General features: G+C 38.2%; 1 protein-coding gene across 1 annotated transcript in view; it reads right to left on the bottom strand.

Moving 5' to 3' along the window:
- Nucleotides 1–12,534: 12,534 nt before the first annotated feature.
- The window catches only part of DBX2 (developing brain homeobox 2), a 33,054-nt gene continuing 20,002 nt past the window's right edge, over nt 12,535–25,586 (bottom strand). The window contains exons 3-4 of the mRNA XM_045555248.1: nt 19,254–19,441; nt 12,535–13,197 (exon numbers count right to left, since the gene is read on the bottom strand). Of these exons, the coding sequence (XP_045411204.1) occupies nt 12,865–13,197; nt 19,254–19,441 (521 nt within the window). The 3' untranslated portion in view covers nt 12,535–12,864. The remainder of the gene's footprint in view (nt 13,198–19,253; nt 19,442–25,586) is intronic.

Here is a 25,586-nt window from a genome sequence, read left to right as displayed (position 1 = left end):
TGTTTCAAGGCAGTGGTTCTCACCTTGGGGAAATCCTTTCCACTCACCCGGGGACACGTGACAATGTCTGGAAACATTTTCTCTTGTCATGACTGGGGTGAGGGCACATTTGCTCATGGATAGAGGCCAAGGGTGCTGCTAAGCATCCAGCAATGAACAGAACCACCACTAAATAAAAAATTATCTGGCCCAAAAATGCTAATAGTGCTGAGCTTAAGAAACCCTGTTTTTGAGACATCAGGATAGAGTTTATAAAATAGACTATTGCTAGTTAGTCTCTTCTTCAACTGGCAATGGGGAGACTACTTAAAAGGTCTTCCCCACTAGAGGAGATGGTCTAGAATGGAGCAGCACATGGGATGTAGAGCTGACTGTACTTTTTGATAAACTATATTTGGGGAAGAGAGAGACACAGATAATTGAAGATATTTGAGATTATTCCCAGGCTTCTGGTTTAGATGCTAGATGAAGATAGTGCATTCATTGAGTCTAAAAGATAGAGAAGTAGAGCCCATTTGGAGAGGAAGATGCAATCCGTTTTGAATTAAACATGAAGTTGGTTGTGGAACTCACAATACAAGCTCAACTAATTCCATTGCTAAAGTAAAAACCCAACATATAAATTCTCAGAGATAAATAAAGACAAATCTTGTAAAGGTAAAAACAACATGGCATGAATAAATAGTGTACAGTACAGTTACTATAGATATTTCATGAAAGGAAAGAAAAGAGAAAAACAAAGTAAAAAGGAATAAAACTTCAGAAGTGCAGTGATTAAAAATACCTAGAGGAAATAATCGAGAGGACTCTACAACAACACACAAATTGAACTTAAAATAAGTAAAGATGATAGAGATTTAAAAAAACCTTATGATTGAGTGTATAATTTCTGTTAGCACAAGTAAACAATGAAATTTTTTATGGCCAATTTCTATTATTTACATGAAAGGAATTATAAAGTTTTATGATATATAGAAAGAAGACAATAGTATCCCATTTAAAACAATTACATTAGGTCTCTGATTTTGTTTTTGGCCTTTATGGCTTGAAGTTCTTTATCATACAGAAAACTTACATATATTTATGGGATCACAGTAGGAAAACACACTTTCAACCAAAGCAAAGTGTACTTTAAGAGCAAGGCTCAGCTGTAAAAGAGTAGGATATTTTAAAATACTACACTAATTGTGGCAGGCTGAAAAAACAGCTTCTTAAGCTACCGGGTTCTAACCCCTAGAACCTGTAAATGTTACCTCATTTGGAAGAAGGGACTTTGCAGATGTGGTTAAGGATCTCAAGAAGGAAAGACTATCCTGCATTATCTGGATGGGCCTTGCAAGAGAGAGGCAGACAGAGATTTGACACAGAGAGGAGGCCACATGACCGCAGAGACCAAGATTGGAGTGATATTTCCACAAACCAAGGACTACTGGCAGCCAGCAAAAGCTGGAAAAGACAAGGGACAGATTCTCTCCTACCGCCTCCAGAAGAAGCTAGTCTTTCCAACACCCTGATGTCAGCCCAGTAATATTGATTCCCGATTCCAGAAATACGAAAGAATAAATTTCTGTTGTTTCAAGCCACGAGCTTGTGGTCATTTGTTATGAAAGCAGCCATAGAAAATGAGTATTTGTATGTTTCAAAATACAGTTTCAAACTTAACAACATAGAATAGAATGAGATACGGATAATATTGTTATAGCCTGTATTGTGCCCCTCCAAAATTGTTGAAGCCCTGGCTCCCAAGGTGACTGTATTTGAAGATAGAGCATTGAAGGTGGTAATTAAGGTTAAATGAGGTCATAAGGGTGGTGCCCTAATTGGATAGGACAGATATCCTTATAAGAAGAGGAAGAGACACCAGAGATCTCTCTCTGCACATGCACAGAGGAAAGGCCATGGGAGGACACAGTGAGAATGCAGCCATCTGCAAGTCAGGAAGAGAGCCCTCACCAGAACCCAACCCTGCTCACATCTTGATCTTGGACGTCCAGCTTCCAGAACTGTGAGAAAATAAGTTTTTGTTGTTTAAGCCAGTCTGTGGTATTTTGTTATGACAGCTTCAGCTGACTAATACAAATATGCTTTTTACTCTGCCTTTAACAGAAAGCCATTTTGCCTTAGTATGTTGCCAATTGCTTTCCCTGCCCTACATAATTTGAGTTTGTGCTCACGGTTGTACAACATATGAAGAACACTGGACTGTAGAAAACTACAGTTGTTTCACACTGAGCCTGCCATACTTTGTCAATTGTCATGACCTACCCTAGGATGACTGAAGCAGGTGTTCTTCATGGCACTTTGACTCCCCTGCCTTTTCCTCTTGTATGCATGACTTTCATTTAACAAGAGAGCTGTATAAGAGACATATGTGTGGGGCAAACTGGAGTAAAACACTTGAGTATTACTTAATTTCAAATTAATCCAACAAATATTCATTATGGGATTACTAAATTCCAGGCTCCCTGCCAGGTGTTAATGATGGAGAGGGGAAAAAAATATACACAAGTTTCATGACCTTACAGAGCTTAAAATCTATCTAGATTTGTAAGGCCAAGAAGATAAAAAAAAAAAAGTAGGTAATTACAATGGTGGTGAGAGTGTTGGGAAAGGGAAAGTTCAGGTTTCTATGGGAACAGAGAGTAAAGGGATTTAACCTGGATCAGGAAAGATCTTAAGGGTGAGTAGGAGTTGGATAGGGGATATGTAGATGGGGAAAAAGGAAGGAGAACAGTTCAGGATTAGTTGGTACAAAGACTTGGGAGAGTTATGAGAGCTTGATACATCTAAGGAAGTGAAGAAAATCAGTGTGTCTGGAATTCGGAAAGCAAGAGGAGGGAAAGTGGAGAGTGATCCCAGAGGACATTGTAAACTACGTGGGGGAGGCTGGTCTTGATCTAAGGATCAAAATATTTTAATAGAAAGATTTTAATCAGAGGACTAGCATGATCAGTGTGATAGTTAATTTTATGTGTCAACTTGACTGGGCTAAGGGATGCCCAGATATCTGGTAAAACATTATTTCTGGGTGAGTCTATGAGGGTGTTTCCAGAAGAGAGTAGCATTTGAATTGGTGGACTGAGTAATGAAGATCTCCCCTTGCTAATGTGGGTGGGCATCAGCTATTCCCTCAAGGGCCTGAAAAGGACAACAAAGTGGAGAGAAGGTGAATTCACTCTCTCTCCATGAGCTGGAACATTCATCTTCTCCTGCCCTCAGACATCAGAGCTCCGGGTTCTCAGGCCTTTAAACTCTGAGACTTGAACCAGTGTGCCTCCCCCTTCCTTCTCAGGCCTTCAGACTCAGACTAGGAGTTATACTGTCAGCTCCCCTGACTGAATTATACCATAGCTTTCCTGGTTCCCAGCTTGCAGGTAGCATATGATGGTACTTCTCAACCTCCATAATTGTGTGAGCCAATTCCCATAATAAATCCCCTCTTATATATCTATACATCCACATCTGTGTCTAGGTAAATAGATATAGATACAGATATAGATATAGGTATATCCTATTGGTTCTGTTTCTCTGCAGAACCTTGACTAATACAATCAGAGTTGCATTTCAGAAGGATCATTACAACTACAGACTGGAGCAGGAGCTGGAAGGGAGCTGGAAGGAACGGAAAGAGACTTCTAGGAAACAAGAAGTGCGGGAGAGAGAGAAAGGTGATCTGGGTGCATTAGTGGCTGTGGAGATGGATAGAAGGGAACAAACTGAAGAGATATTTAGGGGAATGCATAGACAAGACTCAGTAATTATTAATAATTATACATGTGGGGAGAGAGGGAGGAAAGAGTCAAGCTGACTCTCATGCTGCTGAATTAGCCACTGGTTAGTCTACTTTTCTCTTTACTGAAAGAAGGAAATACTGGTGATGATTTAAGGTGAAAGAAGAGCTCATTTGAATTTGAGATGTCAGTGAGACATCCAAGTCAAGACGTGTGTTTTCCAGATGTGAAAAGCAATATGGGTTTACAGTACATTATTTGGAAAATGGAGAACATGGAAAATAAAGCAAACATCACTTTTAACCCCACTACCCAGAGACAACCACAGTTAATATATGGGTGTATAGTCTCTCATCTACACACACACACACACACACACACACACACACATACACATACACACACAAACACACATAATCAGTCTATTAACATTTTGTAATCTATTTTTCCCCTAACAATGAATCATGGCCATTTTTATAGGTATCATTCTTCCACATTATTATTTTCAATGGCCACGTAGGATTTCTCTATATAATTTGCTAAAATTCACTTAACCAATACCCTACTGTCCTAAAAAATATATTATGAGAGGATTTTTAGGACAATGAAACTATTCTGTATGTCGTTAAACATTTGTCAAAACCCACAGAAAGTACAACACTAAGAGGAACCCTAACGTAAACTATGAATTTTGGTTGATAATGATGTCAGTGTGGGTTTGTCGATTGTAACAAATATACTAGCATGGTTTGAGATGTTTATAGGCTGTAAGTATGTGGGGGTAAGAGATATATGGGAAATCTCTGTACTTTCCACTCAATTGTTCCACTAAAACTGCTCTAAAAATAAAGTCTGGTGTGTGTGTGTGTGTGCATGTGTGTGTGTGGAGAGAGAGAGAGAGAGAGAGAGAGAGAGAGAGAGAGAGAATGAAAGCACATTCTTATGTAGAAAACTGTTTGCACATTTCTTATTATTTCCTTAAGATAAATTCCAGTAAGTGAAATTGTCTGGTCAAAGGGCATGCTCATTTAACAAGTTGCTTGTGTTACCAAATTGCCCTCCAGAAAGATTTTAATAACTTACACTCCTACTAAGAGAGTATGCTTGTATTGATTTTTGATCCCTGAATCAACACTGCCCATATTGCATTTCACTCCACACCTCCATTTACCCCATCCTCAAAATGGTACTGTAAAAACATTATTGGATGTTTCTATCAACAACATCCCCATTTTCTTAACCACAATATAGTACCAAGTTCAACGTCTTTTGATTACCAGCTAGTTACATCTATGAGAAAATGTATGCCATGCTAATTTGTCTTAAAATTTCAAAGAAATTCTCACATGGATCCCAGATGTTGACTATTTAATGCAAGAAAATGTTTCCTCATTATACAAATATGGTATGTGTCCAAAATATTGGCATTGGTTAGTTTATGAATCACTTAAAAGAACTACATCACAAAAAACAATGGTTCACGTGTGAGTCATAAATTAAACAATGCCAATTTTTTGATGTGCACCACATTTGGATAATAAGGAAACACCACCTTGGATTAAATGGTCAACATCTGGAATCCATGTGAGAGCTTTAAAAAATTAGCATTGTATTTTCTTAAATTTTCCCAGTGTCGAAAGAAATCCAAAAGGGAGGCAATTTTTACAAAAATATCCCTGCCCAAAATATCCTTGCAAGTAGTGCATTGCTTGATTGGTACAAAAGCTTAACTTCAAGCAATATAAGTCAAATTCCATTACAAGGAATGCCAAGGGAGTCTAAATCTTTTGCTTTTGTTTATTCTAGGCCTTCTTCTCCAATACCATAGAATATGATTATCGTAGATTGAATAGTGGTCCCTCAAAAGACAAGACACGTCCTAAGCCCTGGAACCTGTGACTGTGACCTTATTTGAGAAAAGAGCCTTTGCAGATGCTATTAAGGATCTTGAGACATGATCCTCCTGGATTTAGGGTTGGCCTTAACACCAATGATGGATATCCTTATAAGAGAAAGGCAGAGGGACGTTTGGGATACAGACACACAGGGGAGAACACAAAGGAGAGAAGACCATATGAAGACAGAGGTAGACACTGGAGTTATATGGCCCCAAGCCAAAGAATGCCTGGAGCTGGAACCACCAGACTCTGGAAGAAGCAGCTTCCTACCTTGGAGGAAGCACGGCCCTGCTGACACCTTCATTTTGGATTTCTGTCCTCAACCACTGTGAGAGACTAAATTTCTGTTGTTTTAAACCACACAGTTTGTGGTAATTGTTATGGCATCTCTAGGAAACTACTATTCAGCATTTGATTGAAATGGAATTCAGAGTAATAGGATTAGATACAAATTATTAATTATACCACTGTATTTTATTCAAATTTGACATACTTGATTTTTTTTCACTTTTTTGATTAACATGAAGGACATGATGGTCCTGCTTTGGGTTTGAATAACATAAAAGGTTTCCCAGTTCCCTTCTAAACTTGGAATGTTCTGAGCCCAAAAGATTCTCCCCATAATTTCTGTCATTCAAGCAACCTTGAGTATATCCATAAATTTATAAGAACTGGGAGATTCTAAACAAAATAGACAAACCAGACTTATCATCTCAGCCTTCAAAGTGGTGACGGATGTCAGATCCCCATTAGTTTTCTTAACTCCTGCCCCCTTTTCTTTTCTTTTTTATTTTAGCATATTATGGGGGTACAGATGTTTAGGTTATGTATATTGCCCTTGCACCCCCTCAAGTCAGAGCCTCAGGTGTGTCCATCCCCCAGATGGTGTGAATTGCACTCATTATGTATGTATACATCCATCCCCTCCACCCCCCTCCCATCTGCCTGGCACCCGATGAATGTTATTCCTATATGTGCACTTAGGTGTTGATCAGTTAAAACCAATTTGGTGGTGAGTACATGTGGTGCTTATTTTTCCATTCTTGGGATACTTCACTTAGTAGAATAGGTTCCAGCTCTATCCAGGAAAATACAAGAGGTGCTATATCACCATTGTTTCTTGTGGCTGAATAGTACTCCATGGTATACATATACCACATTTTATTAATCCACTCATGTATTGATGGGCACTTCGGTTGTTTCCACATCTTTACAATTGTGAATTGTGCTGCTATAAACATTCGAGTGCAGATGTCTTTTTTACAGAATGTCTTTTGTTCTTTTGGCTAGATGGCCAGCAATGGGATTGCTGGATCAAATGGTAGACCTACTTGTATCTCTTTAAGGTATCTCCATATTGCTTTCCACAGAGGTTTCACTAGTTTGCAGTCCTACCAGCAGTGTATGAGTGTTCCTGTCTCTCTGCATCCACGCCAACATTCATTGTTTTGGGACTTTTTGATAAAGGCCGTTCTCACTGGGGATAAATGATATCTCATTGTGGTTTGATTTTCATTTCCCTGATGATTAGAGATGTTGAGCATTTTTTCATATGTTTGTTGGCCATACTTCTGTCTGCTTTTGAAAAGTTTGTGTTCATGTCCTTTGCCCACTTTTTGATAGGGTTGTTTGATTTTTTTCTTGCTGATTTTCATGAGTTCTAAATAGATTCTAGTTATCAGAACTCCTGCCCCCTTTATGGACAATACATACTTGAAAAAGCTGGATAATGTATCAATCTGACTGCAGAGCACACAATTAGAGCAAAGGGGAATATTATCCTATATTTTTATGTTTGTTGCTGTGGGCTCAAATCCAAGTGTGTATGCTTCCTTGGATTTTGAATGAATGGGATATGTTTTGATAAGCTTTTGGTGGCTTTTTGAAAGAGGGTCTCCCTTTGGTTTGTTTGATACTCCTTGATATTCGGCCCCACTGAAAGTGTAACTCCAAACTTCCTCAACTTTCACTGTAAGTCTTTCATGTTTATTGAGCCTTCATTCAGTTAAAAGAAAAATAAACATCATATTATTTTTAGGAAATGGCAAAAATCCTATACATTCTATGGTATAGGAGCCCATGATCTTTCTGTGCCCCGTCATCTCCCGGTCCCATGTCCTGGCCCACCTCACGAAGTGAAGAAGCTACAGAGGGATATTATACAGTCATCATAAATAGTTTCAAGTAATTTTTAATGACATGGGCAAAATGTTCTGGGTACAAAATTGAGTAAAAAAGCAGGATAAACTAGATATACATCATGATCTAAATTTGTTTAGACAGATATACATACATTCAAAAATGACTAAAAATTTTCACAGAAGAGCAAAGTTGGCTACTTCCCTATGGTAGAATTATGTATGAATTTTACTTTGTTAGCTATATTTTCAAATGTGTTTCTTTGTAACCAAAATAATAATGTCATGTAACCCAAGAAATAGCTGGAAGCTAAGGACCATCTTTGTGGGACAAGTACTATGTCTTTAGGGTAGTTGCATATTTAAGAAATGGTTTGTAATGGATATATGTACCTTAATATGTTTTAGGGGAAAGGTGAAATAAATATGGAAACAAGTTAATCATCAAAAAAATGGTTTGTAATGGATATAAATTAATTCTGTAAAATTTTCCCCACATATTCAAGAACAGTCATCCTGATTTACATTATTTGTTTTTTCTTCTTTCTACTTACCATGGGTATAGGTGATCTGAGACTGAGAATGTAGAAAGAAAAAACAGAGATAGGGTGCATTATGAACAAAAAAGCTACTGAATTCTTCCCTGGACTCTTTCTGACTCCTCCTGGGACCCCTGTGGCTTGAATGGAAGAGAGAGAGCATAGAAAACCAGCAACGTCAAGCGACTTGTATTTTTCTGAATAGTAGAGCACTTAAGAACACTCCCACTGCAAAAGGAGTGATGGAGTTTTTTGAGGATGTCAGATTATTTTTTGCCCCAAAGTCACTACATCCTGTCATCATCAGCATGGAAAATTTCACAAGTTTCTTGGCAAGAAGACTAGATTATAAGCTGCTTGAGGGCAAAGACAATGCTCTTCCTCATATTTGTTTACATGGAGGCTAGCACTTCAACACAATGCCCAGTAAGTGTTGAAATCTAGAAAGCAAGACAGTTGAAGACGCAGTATCTCTGTAATAAGCTACAAACACAGTGGAATGAGCTTTATTATATTAAAAGCTAGCAGAACTTGATACACTCCTTGGTCAACCAGGGGTGGGTCATGGAGCACATCGGGGAGTATGTAATGTAGCCTTTAAAGGGATTCAGCAGAAACAGGAGTGAAGTGGGCCAGAAAGAATGTGTGTGCTTTGGACAAGCATATTTCATTATGACTTTGTATTTGAAAAGGGAAAAATATGTGTATTAATGATTCTAGTGGGATGGGATAGGAGGCATGGATGTTGAAGGTGTGTGTATAAAGTGTATGTCCACATCTGCGTGTACATCCAAAGCTGGCTTGAAGGTATGGCATGTTCATGAGCATGAATTTTTAAAGGTAGAGACCCACTGGACTAAATAATTGGGTTCCTCATAGCATTCAAACCACTTTTTTTTTTTTTAGAGACAGTGTGTATTCCTTTGTTTCCCACGCACAATCATGGCACGTTACAGCCTCAAACTCCTGGGCTTAAGCAAACCTCTTGCCTCAACCTCCCCAGTAGCTGGGACTACAGGTGTGCCCCATCATGCCTGGCTCTCAAACCACCTTATTACTAAGAAAATAGAGCTGCCCTTTAAACATTAATGATCATGGCCTTCATTGTCTCCAGAGTCATTTATCATCCCTAATCTGTTTATACAAGGTCTTTCCGGAAAGTATCCAGCCATGTAGTAAGAAAAATAGAGACATTTATTGAAGACACAAGAAACATGGTACATAGGACAACAACGTCTCAGTCTCCTTCAAAGTAGGCCCCTTGGGACCTTACACAGCTCTCCCAGTGTCTTTTAAACTAACCCATACACGTTTGGCGTTCTCAGGTGTTCTGCTTGTTGCAGGCCTTCCAGAATGTGGCTCACTGTCAACAGACTCTCCACCATCTTTGAAGTGTTGGTGCCACACTTTTATTTGCACTGCTCTCTTTGCATCGTCCCCAAACGCCTTCTGAATCATCCGAATAGTTTCTGTGGAGGAATGTTCAAGCTTAATGCAAAATGTGATGCAGATTTGTTGCTCTATTCGCTCAGTAATTTTGAATGCCCAGCCACACTGCACACGCTCACTCAACGGCGCCTAGCGCCCCACTGACTAGCACGGTGAGGTCATTGTTCACGCATGCGCATTCCAGTCCACTTTCCTTGGCTGCCAGGTTACATGGATGTCGTGCTAACAATTCTCATTATATTAACAATGGCTGGATACCTTCTGGACAGACCTCGTGTATTTCTAACCCTAAATATTTGCCTTCATAAAAGCTTAGGACACAATGCTTACCATTGTTTCTTCTCATCTGCTTAAGATCCATTTGACAATTTCTTTTAAAAATTTTAAAATGCTCAGTCTCCAGGCTTCTATGGCCATGGTGCTTATTAGAGAAGCATTTGTCTGGAAAGCAGACAATAAATATACTAATAGGTGATCACCTGAAGAAGAGGAGTCTCTAGATAGCAGGGAAAAATACTTAACTACATTTGGGGAGGGGTGACAGCAGAGAACAAGAGAGAAGCAAGGTCCCTGTCAACAGGATAATGGGGCTCAGCCATTCTCTCCAACAATTCAGGCAAGTGAAGGCAAAGAAAAAGCACAATAAGCATATGTGTGTGTACCATGTGTATATTATGTTTATGTGAGTCTCCTAAGTACCACTGATGTATCCATCCAAAGCATGCTTCCCTTAAGCTTTAAGGTATTTCAAAGTGGAAGACAATTAAAAGATTGATTTGTATACTCAAATATCAGGTCAATCTTACGGAGAGCTCCCAGGTGAAACCCTGGAGGAGGATCATTTAAGATCCAATTAGCCCATTTCTACAACATGGGTAATCAGATAGCCATGACACAGGTTTCTCTCATTTGATTTTCAAGTTATTCTCAGGAGACAATGACCAGAGACAAGCACTTTATGATTTTTAGCAGAGAGTAATAAAAAAATACATTTCCATTTCACACTTAAAAACACTCCTATGGGACTATTCTCTATAGAGGCTTTATAGTTGAAGGGTTTTGCAATTACTTACTTTCCCTAAACTTCAAAATCTAATAGAAAAGAGAACAATGAGGAGAAAATCATTCCCCAGGTAAGACATTGTGAAGTATAATGTGCTTGTGAATTTCTTTAATAAACCTCACTAAAATGTATCTTTAACAATGCATCCCATAGCTGGTATAAATACATTCTGCATTGGTATGCCTCCCCACATGGTTGGTAAGACTTGAAACTTGACTGCTAGGGTCTAAAGCTCATTTATTAACCTCATGACCTTGGATAATTACCCCAACCATACTCTGCGCCTCAGTTTCCTCGTCTAGGTCACAGGAATCCTGATAGCAATACTGTCTACATCACAGGGTTACTGCTGTGAGGATTAAAGGAGTTAATCCTCCCTAAATGCTTAGCACAGTCTCTAGCACGTAGAAAGCACCCTATAAATGTAAATGAGGTTAACATTATATAAAGAAAAGAAGCCATATTATAAATCATTTTAAGACAGGTTTTAAAATTTAAATTGTTGTCAGCAGATCCCTGTCCCCACTCCCCACAACGAGGCACTGAGACAAGCTTCTAAGATGACTTTTAAGTAAAAGATCTTGTGATAAAGACAGAGCTTAACATACATCAATTTGAATTCCATTCATGAAAAATAATTTCCTGATGTTGATTAAAACCGTTATCTTCTGAAATATTACCTTTTCTAAACACTAAACCCTCAACGGCTAGAGCTGAGAAGTTAAGCAAATTAGAAGTCACCATCATTCCTTGCTTACTAACAAAATGCCACATAATGAACTTCTAATAATGTTTCTTGTCCACAGATTAGTAACAGCTTAATTCAAAACCACATCATTTCCTGTTTCTGCTTCATTTCCTTCAAAGTGAAACAATTTTTTCTTGGATCTAGAGTAAAAATTTCTGGATTAACTAAGTAAATTGTTACCAGAAGTACAATTTTATAAAAATACTACTTAAGGGGAATCGAAAAACATAAAACATCTGTGTAATGTTTGTTCATACATAAAAATTACCTAATATATATAGTGTATGCCCCCTAAGAGGAAAATTGAGTCTATAACTAGAAGCACAAACAAAAATCATCATAGATTCCATCAGTACTATGTTTTTAAGTCCAGTTGGGAATATTTTAAGAACTGTGACACCATGGCTTTCTTTAGTCTTGATCAGAGGTCACAAACTGCTTGGCAGACATTTTGTTTGTCCAATATAATATTTGAAAAATTATTGAACTCAAATATCTTTAGGTGAGCCATGCCTTCTATTTACCCTACAGACCCTTAAAGGCATTTTATTTTGCAAACCCTGGTCTAGGCATGTCCTTACAGAGAAGAGATCAAAAAATAATTATTATTTAAATGGCCTGATAAAGTCCAGAGATTTGGAAATTAAAGATACCTAATAATTACATTCAGAAGTTCTTTTAATTTGCTTGTTGGGTTCATTTTAATATATGTTTTCAGTGTATGTATCTAACAGTGGCTCATTTGATCAGGACTGCTCAGCTGAGTTGTTAAAATTCACTTACAATTGGATACCAAAAGAAACCAGGAAATAGAGAATTTTTACAAACATGTTCTATGGATGAAAGTTTGTACTAAAGTCTAAATTTTACATTATTTTCAAAAAATTAATAATATCCTATGAATGGTTTATTTTTCTTCATATAAAACGAAATGAATTTGCTCAATGCAATATTTAAAGAGGAACTACTTTCTATGAATGTATTTTAATGAATATTTATATATATACACACATAGAGACACATGCACATATACACATACTCAGAGAGCAGTGACTGAGCTAGCTGTTGCTCTTACTCTTTTCAGTTCCATCATAATTCCTGGGAGATTCTATTCCACTTACAAATTAAGCTGAATCTAAGGCCAAATAAGAACATGGAGTGGGTTTCCTAAAGCATTAGTTTATGCAACAATCCAAAGGTGTTAGGTTTTAGGCACTGATGAGGCACGTGCTAGCTGGCTTTGGAGTCCAAATGTTATTAGTTAAGTATTCTTTTAAATTAACATGGAATGCTTCCATTTAGATGGCCCCAGTAAGTACACCCTTGCCTCCAGCTTCTTCTTCAGAACATAAATACAAGGCACCTTGCAGTGAATTTCCTTCTGGGGGTGGTGCCCCTGAACTCTCCTGGATTAGTCTTTCTGAAGGTTCTGGAGAATTCTCCCTCCATCTTGGACTTGAGTGTGGCTGGGGGACTTCCCACATCGAAGGACATGGAGAAGGGAAACCCAGAGCGGATCGTGAGAGAGGATCCTCTTGAAGGCCCACTTCTTGGATACACCTGTTAGAGAGCACTTCCTTTTCTTTGGAATTCCGCCATTTCATCCTTCTGTTCTGAAACCAAATTTTCACCTATTGACAAAATAATTGGACAAAATGATCACTTATTCCAAGTTATTTCACTTCTACATTTTAAACAGTAATTGCTTCTACTATCCCTTCTACAAAATACCTCATTATGACAGCCAACCTGGCAAAGCCCTTGTGGCTTTTCACTTAGACTCTTTAAAAAATATCTAAAAAATTACTTCAATATAATAGCCCCATACACACTTCTGAAACAAAATGATTGAGGTAAACTGGTAACATCCTGTAATTCTAATATCTTTCAAAATTGATTTAACTCTTAGATTTTAAAACATCATTTAGTGTGTGATATATTATTTATTCCAAGGAAATGTATCAGATTGTAATAGCATCTGAGTGTTTATTTTGTGCCAGGCATCAGGCCATGCATTCTAGGTGCATTTTATAATCTGATTCTCACAATGGCTGTAAGAAGTCCTCACTCACACGTAAAAAAAAACCTGAAGTTTGGAAAGATTAACCAGTTGAAGGTCATACAACTAGTAAAATGGAAGCCATGACTGTCCAACTCCAGGGCCCAGGCTCTTATAAATATTCAGACCTCATCAGTTTTTTGAGACAAAATTAACATTACATTTTGTAATGTTTTGATGAATTGCAGGCTTTATACAGTTTCCAAGTTTTGATTATTCCCAGCATTTATCAAAAATCTAAGAATTAGGCTCCATAAATAACAATTAATTGTAATTAAGCTAAAAGTGCTTATGATGGTGGTTCCTAATTTGAGCCATACCCTTGCCCATTTCACTTGAGTCTCTCTCTTTTATTAACCTCCCTCTTTATCCACTGTAGTCAGCTGTGCCTGAGTAGAAAACTTCACAATTGGTTTCCTGATAACCTAAAAAGCCAAACACATTCTTTTCCTGTGTATTACACTGCATGTTTACACTAACAATTTAGTAGATTTCTATTCTTAAAACAAAAACCAGAAAATTTTTACCTCAAGAAATAATTATTAAAGTATACCAACCAAATATTTCTCTCAATGAAGAAAAAAATTCTATCTGAGACTGTCTTTTCAGATTGGTAAAACAGTTTCTTCCATCTTTCAACTTGATTGGCAATGTTCAAAATTAAATCTACCCCAGGCAATTGAGTGCAAAAGACTGCCATCTTAGTTACAATCCTGTGATTAATGCTTTTCATAAGAAAGAAGAACTAATGCATACATGCCAGAGCATTTGGTTCTATTCATAAACTCATTTACTATTTGCAGTGGGCATTTACTCCTAGGAAGCATGCCAAGTATTTCTAATGGGTTTTCACTGAGACAGCTATTCGTTCCCATTAGTGATTCTTGCCTTTCTCATCACATTCATTATTTTCTTCTTCCCTTAGCTTTTCTGTATGTCTAGAAATATTTATTAAGTGCTATCTCAATGAAAAAAAAATGAAAAGAGTTTCTTCACAATGAATGGTGTCAGGACAAATGTATATATTCAGGGGAAAACATAAAAGTTCTACTTCTCAACAAATACAAAAAACAAAGTTGACATGGATTAAATTGCTGAACATAAAAACAAAACTATAGAAGTTCTAGAAGAAAATATAAGAGATTATCATTATAGTCTTGGAGAGATGAATGTTTTCTTAATACGACATAAAACAGAGGCCACAAAGGAAAAGACAGACAAGAGCTGAATACATAAAAAAGAGAAGTTTCTGTATATAAACATACCATACACATATGAAAAAGCCCCAAACTACCCAAAAGGATTAAAAGCAGGGTCTCAAAAAGACATTTCACCCATGTTTATTGCAGAACTATTCTCACAACAGCCAAAAAGTGGAAGCAAGCAAGTGTCCATGGACAGATGAATGGATAAACAAAATGAGGAATGTACATACAATGCAATATTGGATGTGCAATATTAAAAAGCTTTAAAAAGGAAGAAAATTCTGACAACAGGGATGAACCTTAAAGACACCATGCTTAATGAAATAAGCCAGTCACAAATGGACAAATGCTATATGATTCCACTCATGTGAGATCCTTAGACTAGTAATTCATAACAACAAAGTAGAATGGTGGTTTCCAGGGACTGACAGGAGAGGGAAATGAATAATTATTGTTTAATGGTTCCAGGGTTTCAGTTTTACAAGGAGAAAAAAATTCTGGACATAAATGGTGGTGATGGTTACACAACAACGTGAATGTGCCATTAAACTGAACATTTAAAGGTTAAAATGGTAAATTTTATGTTATATATACTTTACCATAATAAAGAAGTCTACAAGCTTAGAGAGGACCTCTGCAACATCTGTAATAGGAAAATTTTACTAACAATAATATTCCAAAATTTTTGATTAACAGTGAAAGTAATTGCCACATATGAACAAAAAGACAGTATGATAGAAAAATGATGAGCCATGAAAAGGCCAATTCTCAGACTACAAATAGCCAGTACAATTAAAATTCCCTCTAGTTCTAGTAGTTGGGAAAATACCAATTAAAAAATAAGAAAGTGCTCATGAGGTTGGGGGACATTTTTTAAAATGATAAATGGTAGAGTCTTTGCAAAAAGGTACTATTTATTAATATGAGTGAAAAGTTGATATAACTCAGTATCTAATTTGATACAATATTGTATTTGGAAAGGTATTTAATCTATTACAATTTTAAAAGTACCTATACTTGAACCCATTAATCTCATTCCTAATTCCCTATCTTACAAAAATATTTTTAAAATGCATAAAGATATGCAATAGTGAAAATTGGAAGTAACTTGAAGTTAAAGATGGCTAAATGAATTATATATCCATATAATAGTCTGTTACAAAACACAAAATAAAGAATGAAGTCGATCTGTATGTACTGACATGAAAGGATGCATTCCACAACATCTGAAAAGAAAAAAAATCAAAGCACAAAACAACCCATATTGTCAGCGGCATTATTCATAATAGCCAAAAATTGGGAACAATGCATCTGCCCACCATGAGTAAATGGATAAACTGTGGTACACCATGTAATGTTAATACCCACATAGCAATAAGTGTGAATGAGCTACTGCCACATGCAACAACATGAAGAATCTTATAAACATAATCCTAAGTAAAAGAAGCCATATACCAAAGTGTATGTATGATTCTAATTACATAAATGATTCTGAATTTTTTAATATAAAGTACAAAAGTAAGCAAAACTAATCTATGTTGTTAGAAGTCAGGATAGTGGATACCCTTGGAAGGAGGAGCAGGTAGCATAGGAAGGGATATTTGGGGGGTTTCTGGGTTCTACTGCTTGATTTTTGTGCTGGGTATACAGGTGATTTATACTGTTCTTCAGAAAAAGCCAAAATATATGCACAGTATGATCCCATTTTCATTTAAACATATATATATATAAATACACATACAATGCTGGATCTCAGCTTCCTCATTTGTAAAATACGAGTAATAAAAGTAGCTACTTCATGGGATCTTTGTAAGGATTAAATAACATCAACTGTAAGGACAAATGGCAAGCATGTGTTTGTATTATTATATATTTGTGTATATATGACACACAGATAAATTTATTTTTAAAATAATACATGATGTGTCAATAAATTCAAACAAGAGCCATTTATAAATGACAATAGTAATCATGGAGTTGAACTGGAGGGGACCCTTAGATGAGTTTCATTTTTAACTTTACTAATTTCCCTTTTCTTTGCATTTATGATAATAAATATCATATATTAATTTTGTAATTGATATATATACAAATAAGAAAATGTTAAATTGCTTCTGAGAAGTTTCACCAAATTCAATAAGACAAAAAGCATTCATTCCCAAGGCACCTGAATTTTAAAAACAATATAATTAAAATTTATTAATAATATTTAAAACTATGTATCTATGGATACAAATAGAATAATATTTGGTTTTCTTGGGGTAGAGAGATTGTGGTCATCCCCCTATAAATATTTTTTTAATATGGCTACTGCATTCTCTTTTCAAAAATCTCTTTTTAGGAACATGATATGTACTATCAGAGATTTTTATAATTTCTCAGAGCATTGTGAGATGCAACCTAGCTACTTTCCATCTTTTAGTACCTACTTCAAGTTCCAACTCAACCAGAGATTCCCCAACCTTCCAAACCGGCATATTTTCTCCCCTCTGACTATGGGGGTTTCACACCAATGAGATGCAGGGCCAGGCCTACTGAGCCCCCATGTAGTCCTCACTCAGGCCCAGCAGCCTAGTTCCATCACTAGACTTCCCGGGGTATATGGACCAGTCGTGAGGCTGTCCTTTCCAGAGATGGGGATTAACATAAAGTTCTAGAGAGATACCTAACTTCTCTGAGAATTTCTGATCCCCTTATTGGGCAGCATATCTAACCGACCAGGTGATGTTCCCTGTATTATTCTATAGACTTACGTTGTTTTCTAACTTTTCACGAGTTTCTATGGAGTGTGGAAGTTCCTGGGGTACAAATCAGTATTTATCAATATTTCCTTTTACTGCCTACTTAACATGTTGTCTTGCACACAAAAGACCATCAAGATATAGCTACTGATTTATCTGTAATATACACAAAATTGCTCTGTATTAGGGACAGAATTTCTGTATTTGTTCCTATTTTTTAAGTGAGAGACTGAGGCACAGAGCAACCAATTAAGGCTGTACACTCATTAGTACCACATAGCAAGGAGAACACAGACTGACTGACCTAGGCCAATTACCCTTTACTATATCAAATTCCTCTTTCTATCACTCTAAAGAGTTGGGGTGTGTGTGCAGGTTTTATAGATAGATCACTTCCCCAGGGAACAAAAGCAAGGTTTAGGAGAGTTTCATCCAATAGTAACTGGTTTTAAGCCGGGCATGGTAGCGCATGCCTGTAGTCCCAGCTACTCGGGAGGCTGAGGCAGTAGGATCGCTTAAAGCCCAGGAGTTTGAGGTTGCTGTGAGCTAAGCTGATGCCACGGCACTCACTCTAGCCTGGGCAACAAAGCGAGACTTTGTCTCAAAAAAAAAAAAAAAAAGAAAAGAATAAGTGGTTTTAATAAGGTCCAATGTTAAAAACCAGGTCATCTGTTATGAGGAAGCATAGTAGAGCACGGTAGTTAAGACAAAGCCTCTGCTAGTCCTTCAGTCCCTTTATGTTAATTCAAAAAATCCAGGTGGATGTAGGACTGCACCAGGAAATTCAGCTTGGCAAGCAGAGTTCCTGCTGCAGTTCAGCTGCCACCATCCATTTTGGCCAGATGCCCTTGTACAGTGAACATCCTGCACAACTGTACATGGGAGTTCCAGGTTAAAGAGAACACAAATCCCAGAGTCAGGCTGCCTGAGCTGGGAGCCTAGCTCCAAAACAGTTTTGCTACATGACATTGGACCTGTGTTCAATTCTCTACATTTTTTTCATTTAGAAAATGAGGATGATTATAGCGCTTTTTTCATATGGTGATTATAAGGAGGATTAAATAGGAAAATGCTAGTGCCTTATGGTGTTGATTATTTATAATAAGTAGGCCAATCATTAAATGAAGTATTCTGTAACTCCAACAGGCCAGAAAGTCTCATTCACAATTATATGAAACATCAATGTACAAGAAAGAGGTATGCAAGTGTTTCAAATGTGAAACTTCTCAACTGTACTTGTCCTAAACCCAAAGTAGAAAATAATGCAACCCATTAAGAAGTATTCATGAGTCACTCATTCATGCTTTCATTTTGGATTAGAATTGAAGAGAAAGACAGGAAAATTGATTCCTGCTTTTGTAAGGAATTATTTATCCTGCTTCTCTGAATACAAAACAAACAATTTGTGATGTAAATACCACATCCTTAGCATTTCTCTTCATTTGGGAAGAATTTATCAGCCCAATAGTAAAAACCTAGATCTCTCAGCAAATGGACCTATTTCCAAATAGGAATTGTGACATATATTTCCACCCACCAGAAAAAACTGTGAAAAGCATTTCACAAACACCTCAGGGTCCAGCACCATTTGCCATTAAATGTGAAACATTTGGCAAATAAATGGATTTCATGGTATTTCTTCAGAAATCTGGAGCAGTAGGCATCTTCCTGCTCATTAGTACCTGTGATTCCTTTAGTCCCAAGTTGATGGCAAGTTTCTTTCGGTCTGTTTTGCTGATATACTTCTGCTTCTGAAACATTTTCTCCAGAGCCTTTCTCTGGTCCTCAGAAAAGACAGCTCTTCTTAAAATGCCCCTCCGAGCTTTGGAATTAGAGTCCTGTGTCAAGAGAGGCAACACGCTCTCTTCTCCTAGGGGTGGAGGAAAAAGATACAGAAGCCCAGTTAGCTTTAGAGAGAGGTCAGTTTTTTCCAGGGTAACACAGTATCCTCCTGCTTTGTATCATGGCCAAATTATCTCCTCTCAACTCTGCATACTTAGAGCAGTGCTTCTTAACCTCTTTTTGGTTATGGGCTCCTTTAGGAATCTGATAAAAGCTCTTTGCCCCCCAGTGGGCAGGGCGGGTACACATGCTTGCCCTCTCAACTTTGCATGCCATGTCAAAAAGTCCAAGCCCCAATGTAGAAAAAGGAGTAGGTGGTTTGTTTTTCTTTCATCCTTCATTTATTTGTTATTTATTCAACCAATTTTTGAACACTTACCATATGTCAGGCACTCTGCTCAATATTTTGCTCAATATTACACATTGAGAAATAGCAGTAATATGTTTCATTGCCCTCATTTCCAGTAAAGTCTAATGGAGAGGCAATTCTTGAACTAGCATCACAAATCTGATGAAGTGTTCCTAAGGAGGAGTCCAATCCCAATCTGGCAAGTCAGGGAAAGCTTGCAAGAGCCAGAGATGTTTAATCTGAGAACCAAAGGGAGAGTTGGAGGACTCTCAGGCACTCTCCCCGACAATTCCAATGATTATCAACTCCTTACTCCTTTTTCTGCCTTTTGTGGCTAGCACAATACTGATTCCCACCCTCTGAAAGTTTACCTGCATTCATCCTTCATTCATTCACTTGTTCTGCTTCCCAGGTGTAGCAGGCAGAATAACGGCCCTCTCAAGAAATGTCCTACCTGTGAATATGTTACATTACATGGCAAGGGGGAATTAAGGGTGCAAATGGAATTAAGATTGCTAATCAACTGGTCCTGAGATGAGAGGAGTAGCCTGGATTACCCAGGTGTGGGCCCACTGTAATCACAAGGGCCCTTGTAAGTGAGAGAGGGATGCCAACTGGAGGTCATAGTCAGAGAGAGATGAGAAAAGGCTATACTTCTGGCTCTCAGGATGAAGGAAGGGGCTGTGAGCCAAGGAATGCAGGCAGCCTGGGAAGCTGGAGAAAAGAAGGAAGCAGATTCTCACCAGAGCCTCCAGAACGAACACAGCCCTACTGACACCTTGGTTTTAGCCCAATGGGCCCATTTAAGGCTTCTAACCTCTATAACTGTAAAATAAGTGTGTGTTGTTTGAAGACACTGAGTTTGTGGTAATTTATCACAGCAGCAATAGGAAACTAATACCCTGGACATGAGGCTCCCTGGGCTAATTGTTGAGGAAATCAGACAAACAGAACATGGTCCCTGCTCTAAAGGGGCTCACCTTCTCATGGGGGGACTGACTCATGAATATTCACTCCATACTGTAGGCACCACCAGAGCAAGGCCTCTAGTTTGTGGTTGTAGCCGGTATGCATTTTGGAATTTAATAACTATTTGCTGAATGTGCAAGTAAATGAATGTCTTAAGTACTAGACTAGAAAGATCTGCAAAGTGCACTGGCTTCACAAAGGGGGAAATGATGAGTTCCGAGGTAACAGGTTGAGCCAAGTCTAAATGAAGGATACAGTTAAAGAGAGACAGAACCAAAGCCAATCCAGGCAGAGTGACCTGCATGTCTGAAAGAACTAAGGCACAAAGGAATAGCATCTATCCAAGGAAAAGCAAGCAGTTTTCAAGGCTGGAGAAAGGGATGAAGCAGAGGTTGCAAGTGGCAACCATACCCAGCCTGCAGATGGGCTTTGTTCGGTCTTAGCATATTGGTTAAAAACACTGATTTAGTTGTCCAGATTTAATAATTGGGAAGTTTCACATGAAGTCCAAGTTTCTGACACCTCTTCAAAGGTAACGACACAGGGCTCACCTTCCCACAAAGCAAAGAGCTACCAGAGTCGGTAGCAGGTGCCCCCCTTAGATGGAGGCTGTGGCCCCCAGTTTTCTACAGCCTCACATAGCTTGCTCTTTACCTGATAAGATCTTGAAGACATTTGGACCTTTGGCATAGAGATCATGGAGTGGAATGGAGTCAGATCATAGAGACCTGCAAGCATGTGGGACATTATGCAGTGGACAGTGAAGCTCAACAGAAGATGTTCAGCCAGGGCAGGACACGATAACAATAAACACATACCCAGCACTTCTGTTTCACTTACTTTGTGTTAAGCCACTGATGTGCATTATTTCATTTAATCCTCCCAGCGAATCTATGTCATGAATGCTACTATTATTCTCCCCATTTTACAGAAATAAAATGAAGCTTAGGATGGTGCAGTAACTTTGTCCAAAGACTGACACCAAAACAAATGCTCTTAACCCTACACAATACTGGCATGATCTGATTTGTATTTATAAGGAAAATGGCAATAAATCGTGTCAATTCTACTTCTATAATATGACAGCTTCCTTTCCTATTTGTCTAAAAGATTACAAACCTTTCCTGGCTAGTCTCTCAGCCCTGGGTTACACCCCATTCCAGTTCATCCTCACACTGCAGAAAAATCCACTGACCTCTCCCTCTTTGCTTCCAGCTCTGTAGCTCTGCATCTCCTTAGCAAAGCCGTGGTCCTGGGATGTCAGCATGCCCCATTCTGTACCAAGGTCTGCTTTCACTGATGCCCTTTCTGTTCACCCTCACATGGTATCTTGGTTATTTCCCCTTCTACAGAACTAATTCTTTTTGCCTGTCTCATGCCAAGGTCACTTCTTGAAGTCAGATTTTGACAACTGGATCCACTATTCTTTATCAGAGATTTAGGCAGTTTCATGAAATGTTGGTCGATAATGAACAATATTATGAATATCTCAATATGTTCATCTTTTTCTGAATGCTTCTCTTCTCTGAACATTCCTCGGTATGGAAATCTTGAAATTAGCCCTGGTGCACTATTTTTGAGTACAGATTCACCTGCTGGGCTCACATCTCTCTAGGAAGCCTCAGAAAAAAGGACTTTGGAGTATGGAAGAACTGGGTTTGGATCTCAGCACTTACCTGTGTGACTTGGAGCAAGTTACTCAGTCTCTTTCAGCTGATCTAAGGCTGCTCCCAGGATTCGATGAAATAGCATAAAAAAATTTTAGCACCTCACCCACATTAAAAATCCCACAAATTTACTTTACTTCCCCTTGTTGGATTTCATTTGATCCTTCTGAGAATCATATGCCACAGATATCGTTCACTACAGATAAAGACGTGTTCAGAGCAATCAACGTCTGAAGATACACTAAGGACACAGAGCTCAGCTGGCACCAAGACCTTCTAAAGTCAAATTTGTGGCTCTTTCATCTGCATTCTGTCATTCCTAATTTGTAAATGTATCCAGTCTGCCGTAAGTATTAAAAATTAGGAGAAAAAAACTAAATATCCAAAGGAAAAGAAATGTATCAGTAAATTATCCACTTGGGAAAATTTTAATGAACCATTAAAGATGAGGACTATGAAGATCAGGCATCAGCACAGAAAGTACTCACGCTATAATTTTTTTAAAGCATCATATATAAGATATATACTATGCTTACAACTAAGTAAAAATGCAGAGAAAAAAGACTGAAAAGACAAAAATAAACACTAATACATGCTACTGTAGAATTATGGACAAATAATATACCACCACTGTCCATTATTTTAAGTTTGGTTCTATTTTCTAATGGAAACAGGCAAACACTGTAGCAATCTTTTTGGGAATAACCTGGCAGAGTTATTGAGTTGTTGTTGAGTGACAATCAGAGATGAACCCAATCCATCATTACGGTGCTCACAGTTGATAGGAAAGGCCCAGGAATACACATGGCCACAGTACAGTGAGATGAGGACCCGTGGACAAAGCGCAGAAGGCATTTCGAGCATCAGATAAGAAGCTGCTGAGTCTGGGAGGCCCACAAAGTATGTCCTAGGAGAGAGCAGCAGCTAGAAGAGTAGCAATTCCTCTCGCTGGCAATGGGGGGGAAGGCAGGCAGAGTAGAGGGATTAACATCTGCAGAGGCATGAAGCTGGGGGAAGACAAGTGTGAAACATGGGGGATCTAGGAATCTCGCACAACCTGGCATTTCCAAATTGCAGTGTTCAACTGGGAAGAACACAGGAGATAGGCTACAAAGGTAGGTCAGGGCCAAGGGTGACTGAAACAAGCTTAGGTTATAGCTTGTCAAGGGAGGCCTTTCAAGGAGGACATAACCAACAGAGCATTTTGGAAAGGCAAATATTTTCTTGTTAATAAAACTTTTTACATCATACAGAGTCCAAAACAAATTTATAGACCCATAAAGGTAGTGGAAAACATATCTACATTTATTTTTTTACTAAGTAGAGTTTTTGTAAGTAAGGCTCATGATTCAACTTATTTTAGCCCTGTCTTCACTCACCAAGATCTACATGTTAAAATAAAACAATGGGGAAATAAAGCTCATTTAAATGCCCTTAAAACTTTTAATAGAAACCCACACGTTTTCCTAATGAGTTATTTTTAAGTAAAGAGAAAGAAGATTCCCATCAAGAAAATCTAAAAATAAATTATTCTCCCCATTGTGCCAAATATTAACATTTTGTGGGTCATGAACCCAAACCAGTGCTCAATCTTAGAAGGAGAGACCTGGAGTGGTTGTGAGGGTCAAAGGGTTAATTACTGGGTCTGGACCTCAGGTTTCTGTGCTCTATAACAAACACAAATACAACCAATGGACAAGCAAAAAAGATGACAAATAAAGAATATTGCATTCTTCCTTTCTTTGGTAGTTGCCTGGCTGCTCTTAGCATTGGTCTCAATACACAAATCATGCTTGTTTTCATAACATGATGTGCCTCGGGGTCCTACAGGAAGCAATGCTGCCATGACTACCATGGATGCTCCTCCCATGGCTCACCCACCTGTCTTTCACAGGCTATCTCTGGATCTAATCATAAACCACATTGTGAACCTACACCATTTCACACCATCTAAGTATACGAATAGGTGTCTAAATTTATGCCTGCATAACATACATGCGCACTTCAAGAACTTGTTGGTGACTCAAAAATCTCTCAGAAGCTACAAAAAAGCTCTAAGCAACAAACACATCCAATGATTCCTAAATTTATGACAAATTTCTGACTTGTATAGAGACTTACAGGTGACAAAAAATTAACAAACAAATAGTATAAAATAAAAATAAACAGATATGGAGTATAACACATGTAGCAGAAATGAGGCTTTCAAAGCTAGGGCCACCAATTCAAAGTGCTACAGGCTCTATCAATTTGGGGATATCAGTATCACCTTATTATTATTATTATTTTATAATGCAGCTTCCATATATATTTGGGGTTTAACATGGGCTGACATATGTGCCAACTATACACATCATGTCATGCAATCTTTATAACAATCCCCAGAAGTAAATCCTATGATTCCCATTTTCCATAGGAAAAAACTGAGGCTCCAGAAAGTTAAGTCGTACAATTGAAGTCACACATCAGAGTGAGCCAAATCAATGCTCTTTAAAATTATACCAAAGATTGTCAAAATTATAAGTGGGCAGGGAAAGGCATGCGGAAGTGAGAAGAGTCATTTTAAAAGGGCAGAATGACCTGGGACAGACAATTCCCTGAGATGATCTTGAGATACTCCCCAATCACCCTCCTCCAGGAAAAACCTGTTGAAGGGCCTAGTGGAGGGTGCTACCCATGGAGGTGTGCAGTGTATGCATGATGTTGTTGGGGAGGGGAGGGAGGAGGAGACAGAAACACAGCATTAGATAATCCAGTGGTAGCCACCGCCTCTCTCTATGCCTCAACCTCTAGAAGACATGTCTCAACTTTGAAGACAGGGTGGTGCTATTTATAGCAGCCAGCAAGCAGTACAGAACAGAGGGACACTATACAGTCACTTTCTAGACACCAGACCAAGAGCAAATAGCTGCAGCTCTGTCCTCTCTTTCCACCACTGCAATCCAACAGAATCCCATCCCGTGAATAGTGTGCCAATAATTTATATGATGTTTAGACTCACCTGGACTTATCTGAATCTCTGGATTATTGATCCCATTTTGACAGGCTTCCTTTGTCCCATATCCTTTCACCATACTGCTTCAAGAAGCCCTGTAAAGGCTTCTGGACCATGCATGTCCAGGGCCACCCTTTGCCACATTGTGGCTTCTAGCTCCTGCTGTGGTACTGGCCTTGCTCTGTTCCCTGTT

The sequence above is a fragment of the Lemur catta genome, chromosome 6 (genome assembly GCF_020740605.2).
Source record: "Lemur catta isolate mLemCat1 chromosome 6, mLemCat1.pri, whole genome shotgun sequence".
NCBI lineage: Eukaryota > Metazoa > Chordata > Mammalia > Primates > Lemuridae > Lemur > Lemur catta.
Note: the sequence above shows the minus strand (reverse complement) of the source record. Positions and strands in the feature narration are given on the sequence as shown.